The sequence below is a fragment of the Suillus paluster genome (assembly GCF_016628075.1).
Source record: "Suillus paluster strain FC165 chromosome Unknown EDB91scaffold_14, whole genome shotgun sequence".
Taxonomy (NCBI): domain Eukaryota; kingdom Fungi; phylum Basidiomycota; class Agaricomycetes; order Boletales; family Suillaceae; genus Suillus; species Suillus paluster.
In genome coordinates, this window is record NW_024537574.1 from 174,779 (window position 1) to 195,351 (window position 20,573).

At 46.7% G+C, this 20,573-nt stretch overlaps 3 protein-coding genes across 3 annotated transcripts; 2 read left to right on the top strand and 1 right to left on the bottom strand.

The window, feature by feature from the left end:
- Positions 1-13,156: 13,156 nt before the first annotated feature.
- Positions 13,157-13,622, top strand: EDB91DRAFT_1021685 (uncharacterized protein; the record flags this gene model as incomplete). The annotated part of the gene is made up of 3 exons (XM_041312572.1): positions 13,157-13,198; positions 13,252-13,413; positions 13,464-13,622. Coding segments are annotated over 3 exons (363 nt in total), but the record flags the coding sequence as incomplete, so codon positions are not given.
- A 997-nt stretch (positions 13,623-14,619) lies between these two features.
- On the top strand, positions 14,620-15,568 carry EDB91DRAFT_1120571 (uncharacterized protein). The gene is made up of 3 exons (XM_041318199.1): positions 14,620-14,950; positions 15,009-15,245; positions 15,292-15,568. The coding sequence occupies exons 1-2, from the start codon at positions 14,664-14,666 to the stop codon at positions 15,157-15,159; spliced, it is 438 nt and encodes a 145-aa protein (XP_041179340.1). The 5' UTR covers positions 14,620-14,663; the 3' UTR covers positions 15,160-15,245; positions 15,292-15,568.
- EDB91DRAFT_1246258 (FAD binding domain-containing protein) lies at positions 15,464-17,703 on the bottom strand (the record flags this gene model as incomplete). Its single annotated transcript, XM_041322637.1, has 12 exons — positions 15,464-16,162; positions 16,216-16,242; positions 16,293-16,317; positions 16,371-16,380; positions 16,434-16,489; positions 16,548-16,724; positions 16,776-16,810; positions 16,865-16,971; positions 17,026-17,227; positions 17,282-17,440; positions 17,501-17,620; positions 17,674-17,703. The coding sequence occupies 12 exons, from the start codon at positions 17,701-17,703 to the stop codon at positions 15,464-15,466; spliced, it is 1,647 nt and encodes a 548-aa protein (XP_041179341.1).
- Between the last annotated feature and the right edge of the window lie 2,870 nt (positions 17,704-20,573).

Here is a 20,573-nt window from a genome sequence, read left to right on the forward strand (position 1 = left end):
CAATTGGAAAGGGAGGAAGTCATAGGGGGAAGGCAGAGGCTGTCTAGAGCCTTGCTGGTGGCTAATATGATCGGATCAGAGATAGGATCAGGCGAACGGAGGGCATTTTCGAAATCAGTATCTAAAAGGCAAACAAAAAGAGAATCAGGAAGAAGAGTGATATCTGTATTATCAAGAGAATCGGGAAGGTGATCTGGTCATCGTGAAAGGGCATCTGGGGCGGCTAGTTTGCTCCCAGGGACGTGGTCAAATTCTAGGTCAAATTCGGAAAGTGTCAGTTGCCATCTGGCTTGTCTATGGGTAAGTTTCTGAGAAGAACGGAAATAAAGGAGATTCTTGTGATCAGTGAAAATAATAACAGGGTGTGGGTTCCCTTCGAGGTACACCACGTGAAAACGCAGATTGTTGTGGCAGGGGATGAGGTGGGAATCAGCAGATTCCAATAAAATCTTGCTGCAATCACATGAAAATCCCCTAGCCACGAGGATATTCTGGTATTGGCTTAAACATCTCCACATTCTCTACAGATCATGTGTGGATCCTTGTCACATCATATATCATCAGGGATTTCGGCTGTTCATGTACTATTTTGCCCTATGCACTACTTAATTCATGCTTGCTGCTCTTCATGCTTCTTCACGCAGTCTAGAACATGCAATAACAATCTATTTGGAAGGAGAATGACATACGAGACACTAGTTTGAAGAGGGCGGGCAGCAAAACCACCAATATGCAGCGCTCAGCCTCTAACTCAATTCCCCCCTCACAATCTAGTGTTATCGTGCGCGATGTCAACTGCGGCCAGTCCATCAAGCATGACCAATGGATCCAGAAATCCAAGTGCAAATGTCGAGCGCTTGAATGCAGCAGTGTCAGTGATGGAGGAGTTGCAGGTGCAGGAACGAAATATCAAAAAACTAATGGGATGGCTGTGTCACATACAGAGAATGAGAGATCGAAGAGCAATGTGGAAAGCGACTATGCTTGGTGTGCGGAATGAAGAGATGGGCTAGATGGGAAGAATGGAGGGTCATTATCCAAAATCGACCCAATGAATGTAAGAGAGAACAACAGAGAACCACACTGTGAAATTAAACCTACCAGGAGGAGGATAAGGGTACATCATCCCTGGAGGCGGATAATTGTAGATGTATGGGGGTGCTGAGTGTAGTGTGCCATTTGGTTCAGGATGACTCGGATCATAGTAGACTGGGAAAGGTGGCGAGTAGGCACCGTATGCTTGGTATGGTGGCATATGATGATCCTGTGCCACAGCACCAGCATTCTTAGCTTGATCACTTGCCATTCGGGACAAGAAATTTGCCCAGCGTTCCTCACATAAATTTGTTCTCTATGCATGCACATATAGGCATGGACCTGCAGAACAGGAATTATGTTGAGTGATTGATCAAGTTGAAAGGAGAAAAATAGGTTCCAGTAGACAAAACACAATAGATGGAAGGAAGGGGAATAAAGTGGTTGCTCACTCCGCTCGAAATTGCTTAGTTTTCCGATAATCACTGCTCAGCACTCAGAACTCGTCTCCGCTACAAACGTGCAATGTTGGAAGAGACAGAAGTCAAGTAGAGCAATCTAATAGAAGTTAGTACTCACCCGTATATATTGTTAGAATGGGGTCTGTTGTCAGTGGTTCTGAACCTTGCATAATGATTTCAAGTCAGTAACGACAATTGTCACAAAAGGGCACATTATATGCGTCACCAGTCGATGTTGAGTGTCATGCTGAGTCCTGCTTCACAATCAAGTCAGTTCCTTTTCGACTCAGGAGACTCCTCAACATCTTGAACATGTCCATTAATGACACACTTGAGGCCAATAGGAAGAGCACCCCATAACCGGCCATCATCGTCGAGCTGCTAATCAGGGGACGGCGGGAATCTCAGCGTCGCATGGCCCGGCTGGTATCTCTTGGTGGGCAGTTGGGAGCTCTATGGTGTGGGGGGGCTGGTTGTAATCTGAGACTGAGTTTTGAAGCTTGGGGGTCCTTGGAGCACTCCAAGTAGCAGGATTTGCAGTGTCCTTCCACGCAGGAACTTTGGGCTTTGACCATGGTGTTATCGACAACTGAGGGAGTGCATTCAAAAGGACATGAGGTCTTGCAGGGGAGAAATCAAAACTGAGGGTATTTAAGTACTTGTCGCATTCACGCGATTGAGTCACATGGATGATCACATGCATGTGGCATTTGCACAATTTTTTTTCTTTCTAAGTCTAATTCAGTGTTTTGGCAGTATAGGATTGATAGATAATCAGTGTAGAATCAATAGATCTCATTTAAATCCTAACATGCAAGGAATGTACTAAGGATCTTCATAAGATTTGGTGAGGATGAATAAATTCCCATTCAATCCTCTGTCACAACAATCTGCGGTTTCACATGGTGGTAGTGGCACCAGTTTTTCAGGGTGCAGATGACGGCAAGGAGTTCTCTGTTGTAGATCTGGTAGTTTTGTTCTGCAGGGTTGAAGGATTGGGAAAGATACCTGCATGGGTGGTATACTCCATTTTTATCAGTTTGGAGAAGTACTGCACCAGTAGCGACAAGGGAAGCATCAGTGGCTAAGGCGAATTGCCGAGTTGGGTCAGGGTTTCGAAGGACAGGTGTAGAAAGGAAGCTTTCTTTGAGTTTGTTGAAGGCATCATTGCAGGAAGGTGCCCATTCGAATGTGAAAGTCTTCTTTGTCAGGTCTACAAGGGGTCTTGTGATGTCGGAGTAATGGGAGATGAAGTGGTGGTAGAAGTTACAGAAGCCAAGGAACAATCGGACATCCTTCACGTTCTTCAGCACAGGCCATTCTTCAATCCCTTTTAGTTTGGCAGGGTCCATCGCTATCTGTCCTGGACGAATGATCATTCCAAGATAGTCAACTTCTTGTACATCAAAAAGGCACTTCTCTGGTTTTAGGAAGAGTTTCTCATTCCTTAGGATTTCCAGGATCCTACGGGTTCGCTTCTGATGTTCTTCAAGGGAATCTGAGAAGATAAGGATGTCATCCATATAGATTACCAACCATCCTTCATTGAGTTCTTGTTGGAAGGTGCGATTCATGTATGCTTGGAATGTGGCTGGGGAGTTGCAAAGTCCGAAGAACATCACATTTGGTTCATAGAGACCGAACTCTGTTGTGAATGCAGCTTTCCAACAATCTTCTGGGTGAATCAGGATGTTGTTATATCCGGAGCGAACGTCCATCTTGGTGAAGTACTTCACATTTTGGAGTTTGGCAATAAGCGGGGGAATTAAAGGGAGAGGGTAGGCATTTCGTATTGTCCATTCATTGATGTATCAATAATCTTGGCAGGGTCAGAGGGATCCATCTTTCTTTCCCACGAAAAAGAAACCACTGGCTTGGGGAGATTTCAATTCGGTGATGAATTCCTTCGGGATGTGTTCATCTAGAAATGCCTTGACTGCTTCTCGTTCTTTTTCAGATAAGGGATAGATCTTGAATGATTTGGGAATGAATCCTGGCTTTGTTTCGATGCGATGGTCAAATCCTGGCCTAGATGGAGGGAGCTTATTTAGCCCATCTTTGGCAAATACATCAGTGAAATCATGGAGATAAGAGGGAACTAATTCTTCAAAAGACTTCTTCTTCTTTCCTTGTTCTCCTGCCATGGCAAACTCTTGCACCTTGTTACTTGTCTTGTGGTATTCCTCTTCTGTTGAAGTGGGAAGAATCCAAGAGTTTCATAGCGGGGCAGTTATGCTTGCTCGTCGGATCTCGGCAGCAGAGGTTCCATCAGCAGTAAGTGGGGAATCGAAGGAGAGGTTTTCGATGATTCAGATAGTAGTGCCATCTTGTGCATATTCTATGAGAATTTCATCATCGGATAGAGGGTAGGTTGTGATGTCTTCTACTTTTTGGACAAATTGGTCAGCAACCCATACGTCTTCTTTCTGATTAAAGTCAGGCATCTCGATTTCTTTGTCATCATCAGGGTCAGGGATCAGGTTGGGGAGTGGTTCTTCGGAGTTTAGAGGGGGAAGGGATTCGTCTCATACTTCTTCTATTGTTACTTTCTTGGATGGTTTCTTGGAGGGTTCAGGGGTTTTCTTGGCATCTTGTTGCTTTTTGAGGGATCATTCTATCTTTCTGGAGCAAGGTGTTGCAGGGATGGAAATAGTCTGCTTGGTCCAATCAATGTCAGGGTTAATAGCTTGTAACCAGGGTATTCCAAGGAGAATTTTATCCCTTCGTCCAAGTTTGGTTACATTGAACTTTCCTATCATGGTTCATTGATTGATCTTGAGTCCAAGGACACAGTAGAAGGAGACTGGTCCATCAGAAGAGTAAGATCCATTGGCGGTCCTGATCTAGAATGGTTTGGAGAGTCGTTTGACAGGGATGTTGTATTCCTTGATGAAGTCCCAACTGATGAATGTTCCTGCTGCTCCGCAGTCTACGATGACGGTTGTTTTGACGGTTTGCGCACACTCTGTGAGGATCAGGGTAGCCAGTACCCGAAATTCTTTTCTTTCTCCTACAGTTCGTACAAGGCATATATCAATGGAAGGTACTGACGTTGAAACAGTCCTTCCTTCTAAAAATCCATTCGGCGGGTGGCTTCCTCTTCTTCTTCCTCGGTGTCTTCTTCTTCAGGCGCTTCATGCCTTACTGGTACTTTCCCGTTGTATCTTTTATCATCTCCTCGGGGGTGGAAGTTAGGGTCGTTGGCACAATGTCCTGTCTTGGCGCAGCGGAAGCATTTCCCTGTTCTCATATACTCTTTTCTGTCAGCTTCAGATAAGCAATCTACTTCCATGGCATTCGGATCTCTAGAGGGCGTGTATCAGCTAGGACCGAAGTTCTTCTTCTTCTGGTAGGTGTTTCCATTGCGAGCACTAATTGCGTTGAAGTGGAACCAAGCATTGTCGAGGGTGACACATTTTTCGACAAACTTGTCATATTCTTCAGGGATTACTCCAGTGTTGTAGAGCTTTTTGATGAGTCCCGGGTGAGCTCTATCAATGAAGAATTGAATCTTGGGAGTGTCTTCAGTGATCCCTGCACGAGTTGCATATTGGTCAAAGTTAGCAATATACTCAGCCAGATCATTCCCCTGTTTCAAAGCCCTAAGCTTGTTAAGTGCATCAGCAACTGCAGTGGTGGGTTCAAAGGCTTTCTTGAAATCTTTCAGAAAATTGGCCCATTTCCCATATCCAATCTGTTGTCCAGATGTGTTGGTGTGGGTTGGATCTTGGGCTTTCTCTAGGAAACTCTCTGCCCATGTAGAGGCTACTCCTTCAGTCATGAGAGACAGTGCAAAGATGATCTTCTTCTTGTCGTCATTGTAGATCTTGTCATTGATGTTGAGATAGGCGATAGTGGCAAGGAGCCATCGTCTAGCTTTGTTTCTGTCTCCGTTAAAGGTGGAGGTTCCAATCTTGTACTCGATGTCTTTAGTAGCTGTCGACATTGTCAGTCTTCTGGGTAGTAGCAGTGGGAATGAAGGTGGAGGGGAAAGGGAGAATGCTGCTAGGGTGGGTGAGATTGAAGATGGACTCTGAGGTTGGACAACTGGTGAGGATGGTATGGTCTGAGGGGTTCTTGATCCTTCTGATGTTGAGGATTCTTCTGATTCATTCTTGCTTCTCCAATTACTGTGAGAAGGTTTGTTCTGTTGTCGCCTTGAAATGTTGGGCTACTCTGTTCTGGGGTTCAAGTGGTTCAGTGTTACTTGGAAGTAAGGCAACTAGAGGTAACTTGAATCTTTTGTTATGACTAGGATAGTTATTCTTCAGTGTTCCAATAAAGGATGATCAAGGCTGATGTTACAGTAACATGAACGTTACATGTCATTTCATTCTTCAGGCTCGTCCAGACCCGGACTATTCTATTTTCATTCCTTCTTTTGATCCCGTTATTCTGAAATGCGAGAAGCTCTCACTTCTCCCCAACCCTATGCCCATTCCCTTGTTTCGGTTCTCTCATTGATGGGGATTCCCCATGCCCTTTGCCCTTACCGCTCAACCGGTACTTCTTACCTATCTATACTTATGACTCATACAACCCTTCGCCCTTACCACTACTTCGGTATTGCCTCCGCATACCCTGTACCCTTACCGTTCCACCGGTATATCACCCTTATGTATATATATCCCATTTGTACAGTAGATAGATTCTCTAACTTGAATCTACTCGGTTCTCATCTGATCTTGTCGTTGGGTCTGAACTTCTCTTGCCTAAGAGAACTCCCTCTGTACAAAGAACCATCTTCTCTTGAGACAATTCTCTTGAGTTGAACTCTGTCTCTTGGATCGTATCCTTGAGAAACTCTAATCGACTCTACGCAAGTAAGGGTCCCAACCCTTACTCAGACTTAGCGCAGGCAAGCTCCTTGCTGGGCTAGTGCCGTAGGCCACGCTTCAAACACCCTTTATGGGTTTAGCGCCGCTGGATCTCATCCGAGAGGTTACACGTAACAAAAGATTCAAGTTCTCCTTCGAACTCTACCACCCGTAGAGCTTAAACCCGACTAACAAGCGGAAGACTAACAGGACAGTTAGGACAGCTGGGATAATTCAATATGACTCCATCCACCCAACTCAGATCCAACCTCGCAAGCAACGCCAAATGGCGTCACATCCCCGAAAATTCCCGAAACAAACTCATCGCTAACAAACCAGCACTAACTGAGACCCAGCGTGCTCAAAGCATGAAGAACGGATTATGCTTCACTTGCGGACAGAAAGGCCATAGAGCCCATGATCAAAAGTATCACCCCAAGACTGGGACTCCCAAGAAAAACAACGCCAACCATAACCGGTATGGCATCTTCACGACAGAAAACCCCAAGATGGAAGGAAGAAAGAAACCAATCAGGAAAGATCAGGTAAGGGATGCCCAAAAGCGCCCTGAAGAAGAAAAAGGCAAGAAAGCCGTAACCCCTATCCTCCTAACTAGTATGGTAGGAAAGAAGAACGAATTCTGCGTCCCTATGACACTCCTATCTTGCTCCAGACCCCTCATCAAAACCACCACCATCATCGACTCTGGAGCAGGAGGATCATTCATCAGCAATGCATTTGTCAAAGCGCATGGCATCACTACCCACAAACATATGACTCCCTTCCGCATCAACACTGTGGACAGTAGCTCATTGAAAGCTGGGAAAGTGACACACTATTGTGTCCTCGGCATCCACATCGATCAATGAACCATGAAAGGAAAGTTTAATATCACCCAACTCTCACGAAACGATGACTTCCTTCTTGGAAAACCCTGGTTAAGCGCCATGCGTCCCAACATTGATTGGGCCCTCGACACAATTGAACTCCCAGCCACTTGGCGCTCGTGGGAGCTCGAAGACGGCATTAACGATGGACGAAGACAAAATGGAAAGAAACCCTATCAGTTCAGCAGAAGAATGAAGAAACGGGTTAAGAAAAACCAAGCCCAGGTAGAAAAACCAATCAAGCCAAAGCAACCAAAAGAAGAACCGAAAACCGCGGAGCTTGAAGTACCACTCCCACCTACCACCCCAACGCAAACACCTGCTTCGTCACCCTCTTCATTCGCTACACCATTACCGTTGTCCCCACTACCAGAAGAACCAGCTGATATGGAAGAAATTGACGATACTCCTCTTCCTGCACCCCTTGCGCTGCCACCCGTCATTAGCATGCCAAAGCAAGATAGAGCATCCGCTGATTTGGAAAATCACTTTGCTCCCCCACTGATGCCCTCACCTGACCACAAGAAATGGCGGGCAACAGTTGAAGATGACATGGATGATGATGAAAACTTTGCACCGTTAAACTTCCTCCCATTCAACGCCCAGCACATCATCGAAGAAATTCAACAAGCGAAGAAGAAGGATCGAAAGAAATGCAAACTGAAGCAAGAACAGCCGAACGAAGAAAAAGTTGAAGAACAATTTGACAAGGTAGAAGACGTATGGATTGGACAGGCTGACCTCGCCCCAGCAGTTTCTGACACCATGGAATACGTCCTAAATGACGACGAAATCCTGGTTGAATATGCTGCAGATGGTACTACGGTCCACCTTATTGAAAACCTCACATTTGACTCCCCGCTCACTCGGGATGGAACGTCAAAAAGAGAACTCAAACGAACAACCCTCGCTGTACCCCTCAGAAACGTCTGGGTACTTGCAGAATCACACGAGGAAGAAATACAGAAGATCAGCAACAAAGCACAAGAATTTGTGATGAAGGAAACTCAAGAAAAGAAGAAGAAAACCTTTGAAGAACTAGTCCCCGAATACCTGCATGACTATGCGGATACCTTTGCTAAAGACGGCCTTAACCAACTTCCCCCGTCAAGACCAGGAGTTGATCACAGGATCAAAACAAAACCAGGCTTCATACCAAAGTCTGCAAGAACCTATCCCCTTTCGCCAGTAGAAACCGAAGCCGTCAAAACATTTATTGACGAACATATTGCCAAAGACTTCATACAACCATCAAAGTCACCCCAAGCAAGCAGTTTCTTCTTTGTAGGAAAAAAAGGAGGTTCCCTTCGACCCTGTCAAGATTATAGATACCTCAATGAATGGACAGTTAAAAACACTTATCCACTTCCCCTGATCCCACCTCTGATTTCCGCACTTCGCAATGCAAAGTACTTCACCAAGATGGACGTCCGATCAGGATATAATAATATCCTCATCCACCCCGATGATCGCTGGAAAGCAGCATTTTCAACCTCCTTTGGGCTCTTTGAACCAAAGGTCATGTTCTTTGGTTTATGCAACTCTCCCGCTACCTTCCAAGCCTACATGAATCAGACGTTCAGACAACAGATCAACGAAGGATGGATGATTGTCTATATGGACGATATCTTGATATTTTCCAACTCACTTGAAGAGCACCAAGCACGAACCAGGAAGATACTGGAAATCCTCAGGAATGAGACACTCTTCCTCAAACCAGAGAAATGCATGTTCGACACCCAAGAAGTTGAATACTTAGGGATGATCATCCGACCTGGACAAGTAGCGATGGACCCAGCCAAACTAGCTGGAATTAACGACTGGAGAACCCCCACATCGGTCAAAGAAGTAAGATCCTTCCTCGGATTTTGCAACTTCTATTGCCACTTCATCGCTCACTACTCTGACATTGCACGTCCTATGATCGACTTAACGCAGAAAACGAGAATATTCGAATGGTCACCACTATGTGACACAGTGTTCCGAAAGCTGAAGCAATGCTTCCTTTCAAAACCGGTACTCAGAAACCCCGACCCAACCAGGCAATTTGCCCTTGCCACGGACGCATCCGGATGCACAACGGGAGGAATCCTCTTGCAGACAGACAGTAACGGGAACTACCACCCATGCAGATATCTATCACAATCGCTTAACACAGCCGAACGAAATTATCAGGTCTATGACCGCGAACTCCTTGCAGTTATTCGCGCACTTCAAGGGTGGCAACATTATCTTGAAGGAAACCCACATCCGGTCATCATCTTCACTGATCACAAAAATCTGCTCTATTTCCGTTCCGAGCAGAAGCTGACAAGACGACAAGCCCGGTGGCAGCTGACGCTCACCTCGTTTGATCTTGAATTCCACCATGTCCCTGGTACCAAGCTTGCTGCCCCCAATGCTCTATCCCGCTGCCCTGACCATCATGTTGATGATCCCGACAATGACCACGTCACCCTTCTGCCCCATGATCTGTTCGTCAAACTTGTTGACACTTCCCTGATGGACGAATTCCAACAGGCTAGTACTCCCGATTCTGACCCTGTCGTCCATACCGCGCTTGAAGCACTGAACGGCGTCTGCGCCCCTCCTATGAAGTCTGCCTTGTCCGACTGGACATACACCGACGGCATCTTGTTTTTCAAGAATCGTGCCTATACCCCCGACTCCCTCCGTCCTACAGTCCTTAAACTGTACCATGATCACCCTACTGCTGGGCACCCTGGCCGGTTCAAAACTGAAGAGTTAGTCAAGCGTGACCACTGGTGGCCCGGCATGGGAGCGTATATTCGGCGATATGTGGATGGCTGCGCCTTGTGCCAGCAGATGAAATCTGACACCCACCCAGTGACCCCTCCCTTGTCCCCTATTCCATCCACCTGCACCCGACCCTTCGCTCAACTCTCCATTGACTTGATCACTGATCTCCCAGCATGCCTTGGTTACGATTCCATCATGGTCGTGGTCGACCATGGCCTTATGAAGGGGGCAATTATCTGTCCTTGCAAGAAAACTATCACCACTGAAGGAGTAGCGCAACTCTTCTTCAAGAAAGTCTTCATGCGATTCAGACTTTACGACAAAATCATCTCAGACCGCAGTCCACAATTCACGTCCAAGTTCGCTAAAGAACTAGGACAGCTCTTAGGGTATGAGATTGCCCTCTCCACCGCATATCACCCGCAGACAGACGGACAAACCGAGCGATTGAACCAAGAACTGGAGACATATCTTCGGATATACTGTTGGACGACACCAACCGACTGGGTAAAACACCTGCCAATGGCAGAATTCGTGCACAATCATAGAAGACACGAATCCCGGAACGCATCCCCATTCTTTCTCATGATGGGATATGAACCACGCGGTATTCCCCACATCATCCCACACTCATCAATTCCCGCAGCAGAAGATCATATCAAATACCTGCAGAAGATGAGAGAAGAAGCACTGGCATGTCATAATATCGCCATGCAACGAATGGCAGAACACTTGTATGGACAGAAATACACACCTTGGAAACAAGGAGACAAAGTCTGGCTCTCCGCAGCCCACCTGCTGATGCATTTACCATCAAAGAAGCTCGCTCCGAAACGATACGGACCATTCGAAGTAGAGAAAGTCATCTCCCCCATCACGTTCAAGCTGAAACTCCCAGCAACATGGAGAGTTCACCCCGTGTTTCATGCAACAGAACTCTCAACCTATCGGGAAACGGCAATCCATGGGCCAAACTATGCGGAACCACCTCCTGACCTGATCAATGGAGAAGAAGAGTACGAGATCGAAGCGATCGTCGCTCATAAGGGACAACAAGGGAAACGAAAATACCTGGTGACTTGGCACGGATACCCTAGTTCCGAGAACTCTTGGCTTCCCGAGAAGGAACTGGAGAACGCCATCAACACCCTGAAGGAATATAAGAAGAGAATGCATATCTCTCGAATCCTCAGAGTCACAAACTAAAGCACCACCATGAACAACAGACACATGAGCAACATTCCCTTCACTACGCATATCACCCCTTACATCCACGAAACCTACCACCGTTACTTGCTCGACCCAGATGCCCGTGCTGCTCTTACCACAACCCTTCACGATTCTCCCCTCCTCAATGCTCTTTGGAGCGCATACATCCAGAATGCCAGAATCTGCACAATGATTGCCGCAGACGAAGGAGTCACGTCTCCTTGGCTTCAGGACAACGTTGTCCTTGCCCTTCATACCCAAGCCAAATACATCATGACCACACTTGACGAAAGTGATTTCATCACTGTCTTATTAACATATGAAGCTACCCGCATATTTATCCCCACCAAGCCAAACACTCCCGAACCCTTAGAACGTTGCATCATCTGCAGCCAGACCAGTGGCTTCCACTCCCTCAACTGCACTCTCCTCATGTGCCATTCCTGCCACGTGTGTGCTCCTGGGCACTTACCCGAGGATTGCCCGGTTCAACCACCGCGTTATGAGGGTACGATGTGAGTTGTCGGTGACAGCTCAGACGTAGAATGGGAGGTGATGTTACAGTAACATGAACGTTACACGTCATTTCATTCTTCAGGCTCGTCCAGACCCGGACTATTCTATTTTCATTCCTTCTTTTGATCCCATTATTCTGAAATGCGAGAAGCTCTCACTTCTCCCCAACCCTATGCCCGTTCCCTTGTTTCGGTTCTCTCATTGATGGGGATTCCCCATGCCCTTTGCCCTTACCGCTCAACCGGTACTTCTTACCTATCTATACTTATGACTCATACAACCCTTCGCCCTTACCACTACTTCGGTATTGCCTCCGCATACCCTGTACCCTTACCGTTCCACCGGTATATCACCCTTACGTATATATATCCCATTTGTACAGTAGATAGATTCTCTAACTTGAATCTACTCGGTTCTCATCTGATCTTGTCGTTGGGTCTGAACTTCTCTTGCCTAAGAGAACTCCCTCTGTACAAAGAACCATCTTCTCTTGAGACAATTCTCTTGAGTTGAACTCTGTCTCTTGGATCGTATCCTTGAGAAACTCTAATCGACTCTACGCAAGTAAGGGTCCCAACCCTTACTCAGACTTAGCGCAGGCAAGCTCCTTGCTGGGCTAGTGCCGTAGGCCACGCTTCAAACACCCTTTATGGGTTTAGCGCCGCTGGATCTCATCCGAGAGGTTACACGTAACAGCTGAAGCGTATCGTGAGTTCTAAGATCAAGGGTTCTGGCTAGTCGAGTGTCAAGGGCTCGCTAGATCAAGTATTCAGGCTAGTCTGCTGAAAGGCAGCTAGATCAGTGAACTCAAAGTATCAGGAGAGAACCTAGTAGATTCAAGTTAAGGAATACAAGTACAGGAAACGTGATATATATATGTAACAAGAAGGTAGTTTAGGGCCAGTCTGTAGGTAGATGACCCTATCAAGAAAGGTAAGCGAGAATAGGAAGACAATATCAACCAATCAGAAAAGGAGATGAGAAATGGTACAATGTTGGATCAACCAATCAGGGAACAGTATGAGTAATCATCTGTGTAAGCATAATGAGTAAGCATATAGGTAAGCATTCACGTGTTGGACGTGTTGATAAGCAGTCATGAGACTCGATGAGTAAGTAAAGAAAGAAAGAGAAAAGAAAATATAGCGCCATTGTAACATCCGGGGGGGTCATGACACCATCAATGACAATGCCAAAGTGGTCAGTGCCACTTCAGAAGAGCATGTCAGGTCCAAACACCAGCTGGAGGACATTGACGAAGAAACTATACCAAAGATCATCAAAGGTTTAAATGGAGGACACCAGCGATTAAGGGCCAGTGATTTTGACGAGGTCACAAAGGATGTGCTCACCACTGCCACATCTATTTACCACTGTCTAATCATCACTCAGTCTTCAGACACCTTTTCCTGAGTCACTCTTCATCGAGACTAAGCTAGCAAAGCATGCCTGGTGTGAGGCTTCTGATGTGGCTGGACTTACAGTCCAACTTACGCCTTCATTGGTCAAAATGGTGAGTAGTCAGCATGTTATGTGACCCTGGTTGATGTTATGTTTACTGTGTAGATGATGAGGCACACCTCACATGTGCGTGGGGAGCTCAAAACCAAGATGCGTGGTCTCACAGCCTCCTTTTTTGGCTTCCGCACAAGCTGTTCTATTGCGGCCCTTAAAGCAAACTGTGACTTGGCTGAGGCACTCAAGGAAGGAGTGTCCTTCGTTTTCAAGGTATGTCTGCTTGACCTTTGTTAGTCGTTGTCTGACCAGGCGAGTAAAAGGATTGGGAAATGAAATTCAGCATATACAAATCCGATTTAATCCAGTCAGGGATAAATGATATGTGGTTTGTGAACCGCCTTGATGAAGGTATAGTCTATGCTAAATACTTCGACCCTTTGCCTGTGAAGATGATGGCACTTGTACTCACAGTGGTTAGTGTCTTTGAGCCATCTTAGATTTAGCACCACGGCTGAATTCTAACAGATAGAATGTTGTATCAACAAGTGGGCCACAGGAGTGAGGGAAGACATTAAATTTGTGTCGGTCACTTATTCTCCAGTCTACCTGGTGCAGCTTGACTCCTTGTGGCGGTTTGAGGAGTGGACTGCTGCTTACAAACTACTGGGTAGAATTAGTGACAATCTCCTCAACATTGCTTGGTTAGTGTCTAGGTACTTGCGTGGATCATGATACTAACTAACATTGATCAGAAGGTTCCATGCTGGTGTCAATCCACTCAGCACAGGAGTGACTGTTGACGGCTTCACAGATGATGTATTCATCAATGCAATCTGAGAGTATGATGCGAGAGGAGGATGGTGAAGGTGTAGAAGTTGGTGATGATTGACACTTTAGGAGGCCACTGGATTTTCACGAGTGTATGCATGCTTGTGCACCTTGAATACATTCAATTTCATTGTTTTGTGGTTCTGGTGTGATTGGTGAGAGCTATAGTAGCAGTGTGTAGCTGACTGTAGCTTGAATAAAGCTACTCCTGTTGTACTATGTAGCACCTGTAGTAGCCTGTAGTAGTCTGTAGCACCTGTAGCTGGTTACTACAGGAGTTGCTGTAGCACTATATAGCTAACCGTGTGATTATGTAGTTGTGTAGTAGGTACTTGACACATTGGGCTACAGGTACTAAACTGACTGTATAGCTCCATGTAGTCAAGGGTATTTTTCCTGATGTACACCTTCAGGGCTGCAAGAATGTGATCCAGTTTAACAATGAGAGGTGTGTGGTTATTCGAGCCGAACGAACGCGAACGGGAGGAGCTGATAAGAATATAATATCTCAGTCTCGAGTAAAGGACTGTATGTAAGTAGTCTAGTACCTGATAACAATATAATCTATGGATATGTTAGCTTGATTTACGTAGACGGGAATTGAAGTTACCATTGTTTTGGCAATCCTCATTTCAGCAACGCATAGGTCACCGAACTCGACCCTTCGTCTCGTGTTGGATACAAACTAAAGCATGCAGCACTTCATGGTGCACAACGCTACGATGAAGCTATCGAGACCCTCCAAACGATGCTGTCAAAATTGGACAGTTCTTCTAACATGCAAATGCGAAGTGAGCAGTAAGCAACCCATGTTGTCGAGATGCTCAACTTTTTCTTCAGAGCTGCGCAAGCAATATGTCAGCCCCTCCGAAGCAGAACACGCCATTCGAAAGGTCATCGATGTTCAACTCGACATTGCCCCGCTTCGTCTACTTAACGCCACAACCGGACTCCTATGTGACCTGAGAAGCGCAGATAAGTATCTTCAAAAAGAACAGAGTACAGTGTGCTTCTCTTGTCAATCATGAAGCATGCAGGACCTCCAAGCGGAGCCCATCGAAGAAGCAGTTGCGACATACTTTCGTTGTGTCACTTTCGCATAGGTGGGAAGGGAAGGAGCCGTTGTTGCATGATATCAAGGACAAGGTCGTCTACGAGTTGCAGGCAGCCGGCCAGGCGGTGTCGTGAAGTTGCAATCATTATGCAACTTGGTTTGTAGCAAGACGGAGTATCACCAGCTGGGCAAGCAGCGACTACGAATTCGTGCGATGTCTTTTATGTAAGACTTTTGCCAAACAACTTCATTCAAGCTCCAAAGCCGTAGCCATATAACGTAGCAGTACGATACAATACCACTCTAAAGAGCTTTCCATGCTCAGCGTGGACGACAAAACGAATCCACTTGCCCGCCTTGCCTATCTCAAATCGCCTATATATATATATGGATGAGTTGTGAATGTAAAAGTCGTGAGTGAGTAAAAAAATGAATAGACTACGACAGGTCCAAAAATATTTTCGAGAAATACTTCCTCACGCCTTCTGCACCATGAACGATCGCCCCAATCACCCCGTCCGGCCGTATCACAAACACTTTCGTCTGGTTAACTTCGACAAGATAAGCCGAATAAGCATAACCCTCCTGATCAACAAGAACGACATCATCGCAAGGAGATGCGACGGGCGCCGCTGGTGCCGATGACGGCAAAACGACAGCCTTGCGCACAACACCTTTGTCGCATGCCTCCAGCGCACCCAAAATCGGGATAGCGTCTGCGAGACTCGGTACGAACACAAGTACCGTGTGATACCAAGGTTTGTAGAGGCAAAAAAGCGTCTTCATGTCAGATTCTCCACGTCCCACCTGGAGCACGTTTGGTGCATCAGGGGCCCTGTCCCCAGCCTCTAAATGCCCCTCGTCAAATACCCCGTATGCGTTGATAGGCTTCCCCTCGACTGGAGTTACAAATTCATCGAGAACGATGCTGCTGAACCGACAGTTGATACCGAGCATGGAAAGCTTGGGGCTGCGTTGGATCGTCACGTCTCCTGTTATTATTGCCTGGTTGAGAATCGAAGTGGTCATCTCGAGCATCTCGGAGATGACAGGCAGACGCTCGGCGCTGTATGTCTCGAGAAGAGACTTATCGGCAAGTCCTTTTTCGACAAGCGCAAGTTTCCATCCTAGATTGAACTGGTGTGGCGTCAGCCATCCCGTACATATTGCATTTAATTTGCTATACTCACGGCATCTTGTACACCTGAATTAAGTCCCTGTTCATAGAAAAATGAGCAAGCATCGGCATTTGATCAGAACACCATACCTGACCACCGGTAGGACTGTGAACACTGAATACACGTCAGCAAATGTTTGGCCAAAGGGCACTCAAATATATACACACTGAGCAGCATCTATGACGACTTCCGTCAGCACAGGTACACACACCTAGGATAGAATCACATACCACCTACAACGAACACTCGACCCTCGCTAAACTTATTCACCATACGGATATTAGCCCTACATACAACAAATTGATGAACGCGCGTCGACAGATACTAAAAAGACAAGAACGCACCGGAACTCGCTCACCCAAACCAGCTTGTTGAACGTAATCTCAGTGGGGACGAGCGACGCGATGGTCTCGAAGATAAGCTCCTCGCTCTGAATGATCTTCGTCAACTCTAGTTCGCGATCGGAGATGAAGAATTGCCAGCCATCCTCGCCGATTTCGTCCGTTGGACGCAATGAGAGCCTGCGGATCATGAAGACATTTTCAAGCCTCAAGAACAAAAATTGCACATACGATCGTTCACCAAAGTTTCCAAATACGTGAAAATGCTTCAATACTAGATCAGGATAGCTTTCCATCGAATAAGTAGAAAACGGACTCACTATTCTATCAAGACCAACTCCCTTTAAACGAATATCTCCAGTGACAACACAGTAGTCGTCTCTAGTCTCGCCTAAAAATGTGAGCCCAAGCTGTTTGCGCACGACGCCTACAAAACCTTCAGTGTCCTTCATCCCCGTGCATTCGACTACATCTCACTCACTTTTAGCACCATCGGCGCCGATCATCCATTTGGTATCGAAAGTCTCTAATATGCCGTTCTTTTCCAGAACAGCTGTGACGCCCTCCTCGGACTGCTTGAACGAGCGCAGTTCGGAGCCCATCTCGACAGAACAAGAGAGCTTCCCTAGGTGGCGTCGCAGAACCACATCTAGGAGCTGTTGCCCTATCATCTTTGGGATGTGCTAGAAACCAAAATAATTAGCATGAAGTCTTGAACAGACAACGGTGGTACACACGAATGGTACCGTTGGTGTAAGTTCCATATGCGATGCCAACGAAGAGTCTTTCAGAGGTTCTAACGTCCCGGGCTTGTATAAACGGACGAGAGGTATTGGTTTCGCTAGATTGTTAACTTCCGGGACATTCAGGAAGTTGAAGAGCTCGAGGGAGCGTGGCTAGATTGTGCATTCAATGAGATCACAGGGTATCCGAGAGTGGGTGTATGACAAACAAACCCATATTCCAGAACCACGCTGTCCGATGCGAGGGTTGGGGTCCTTATCGATGATGCGAACTGGTATACCGTTTTGGAGGAGAGTCAACGCTACTACCAGACCCGCTGGTCCAGCGCCTACCTAAGAACGAGGAATTCAGCTGAGGGCCAACTTGCAATGGGCAAGTCACTTACGATTAGCACAGGATGGTTAGTGTAGCTCATGTGTAAAATAATGGTGAGTCCAGCCGTTTTTGGATCAGCATAGAGGGAAATCGGGTCGTTATAATACAGGGGCAAAGCCAATCAAAGCGCGCCATGTGCCGTTATCGTTGAAACGCGTATCAGTCACATCCTCACAAAAATAACTTGCCAACATTACAAATCCCAGCAGTCCCGGATCAGATGATTTGTCAAAATGAAATACTTCATGACGTTGACTGGACGGCTGCGCGGACGCTGATGCAGCTTTGATGCCAACTAGACGGTTAATGTTTTGCTGACGTGACGATATTGGTTTTGGTTCTAAGCAAATTAGTAACTTTGAAGAAACTTCCACGTGCCTTGTGGGCTTCCCCTTAGGAAAGACAAATATACTCCTCGTCAGCTTCGTGCATTTGTTAGTATAAAGCAATGGCAGGTTTGACATGCCCATAAGTTTGGAGTTCATTATCGCTACTACCTTCAGGTAGTGGGCGTACAGCGGAGGAAGGTGTGGACCAACTGTCTCTCAAACCTCATCGTCCTGCGGTCTCCCGATTTGGAATAGTGCTCATTTGTCTTCAGAAGGGTTCGCTTCCACTTCATCATGGAACGTTATATGGCTAGGGACGATGCAACAATAGCCACTCAACAGTTCTGCTCGGCTTGAACCCAACATTTTCGCAGCTGAGGAATGCGCTGGTAGTGTGTCAAGAGGGGTCTCCCAGTACAGAAAGGAGCACGGAAAAATGGGGCCTCCACTAGTACTGAAAGCGGGATTTAGGAGGGGAATTAAGCACAAAGCTCCAGCGAGAGCATTGCACTGAACTAACACACGTATTACTGTGTATTACGCAATGAAACAGGTAGCTGACATTGTTGAATGAAACTGAGGATTGGTCGATGGGACACCGTGGGGAGCATTTCACGGCTACCGTAATACCGAAGTCGTGACAAAATGTGTGCAAGCATGTCCGGGCGGTCGTACTAGATGTATGAATGGGACACTTTAAATCGATAAGAGAATTTTGGTCCAAAGTGCTGAACTTACTGAACAGATCGATATGGGTATTGTTAATTGACGTGGCATGTGTTCAACTCGCTATGCCTGGATCCATACCATGTCAATGAACAATGCCCTGAGCCCGACGCACGCCGTTGAGACTTCGAAGTTGACTGGATCAATATTTGGTCTTGTTAAGAATGGAAGCTGTTGCCAAATAGACAGCTACAAGCGTATTGTTGAAAGTAGCCTCATCGTTTCGTCCTACATAACCCCACGACTTGCATCAGCTTCAATAGATCGGAACAACTTAGATGTCGATCATTGGGTGCGAATCTCCGTACGTCGCCGCCCCGAATAATTATAACCGTCACCAGATGCGAACCCAACTCGTACTCCCCTGAGTTTTCCCGTTCCACCACACAATTTGTGTCATGACTTCCTTGAATGAGTTAGGATCAATGTCAGGGTTTCCATCCCCCATCTCTCTTTCACTCTCTGACCTCATTAACAGTTCCTCAATCGTCTTATGGAACTTGGGAGAGGCTGTCCCAGGTCACTGTCAATGGTGCTGAATACGACTCCCGTGAACGCCAAGTCCCATCTGAAATGTTTGGAAGGGACCCGGGTGAACGTTCTCAAGCACATCTACACATTACTAGACAGCGGAGAGAAGAGTCGATTCATTGGCTGCACAGCACGGCGGGCGTCGGAAAGTCGGCCGTTGCGTTCGTTGCAGCTGAAAGGATGAGAGGTATAAAAGTGACAGAGCAGACGAACATCGAGAAGCGGCTCGCGGGAATGTTCTTTTTTTCGCGCAAGCACACCGAACGCCGTACGACTGGACTTTTTTTTTTGCTTTTGCGATGCTTGCCTACCAGCTTACTAGAAATTTTCCCAGCATCCAGGAGGACGTGAACAAAACTATCCGCGAGAATCCGGCCCTTCTAGACCCCAACAAGTATCTTCGCGACCAGATGGAGGTGCTATTTGTCCAACCTCTCCGTACAGTTGGCTTCGATCCAGACTGCGGGGGTGTCTGCCTTTGTCGTTTGTTGTCGATGTCCTTGATGAATGCACATCGGAAACCGAGCTTGTTGATCTCATCCTTTTTCTTGCACGGGCTCTTCGTGAACCTGATATACCTGTGATCCACCCTCTGCTCACGAGTCGCTCAGAATCACGTATCTGCAGCGCTCGCTGGTGTGCGAAATACAGTGGAAACTTCTGGGGAGGGCATCGAGGCCATCATCTCGTTGGACAGGCACGGATGTCGACAAAGACATCTATATTTTTTGCATTCTTTTAGAGAGCTTGAATGTCGCCATCCCGATTTTCTGCGGCCATCGAGAAATCAGCTCGAGCGGCTTGAAAGCCGAGCGGGTAGATTATCGATGATGGAGAAAACGATCCCCACGATCGGCTACGACTGATGCTCGAGCTGACGAGTGCGCTGCTACCAGGGACAGAGGTTTGCAAGTTGTACGACTGTATCCTCTCCACGTGTGCTGATCCCAAGCGGGCATCCCTGCACTTATCCATTGTTGCTACCCTTGGCCCTGGCCTGGGCAAGGATGTTGAGACAGTGCTCATGCGGCTACGGTCTGTCATGGATATCCCTACCGACGGTAGTTTTCTCGTGAACATGTATCATTCATATGTTCGTGACTATGTTTCCGACCCTTTAAACTGCAGCCTCTCTCAAGTACACGATATCCCATGATCCCACTCCCTGCTCGCATTTTCCTCTTTCCGCTTGATGACGAAAGAGACTCCAGAGAGCACGGTATCGTTGGTGGTCTTGCATAGTAGCCGACTATTTGGGGGCTTTTCCCACAATTATATTAAGACTTATTTAATGTACTGTGCCACTGTAGCCCTCCTCGACTTC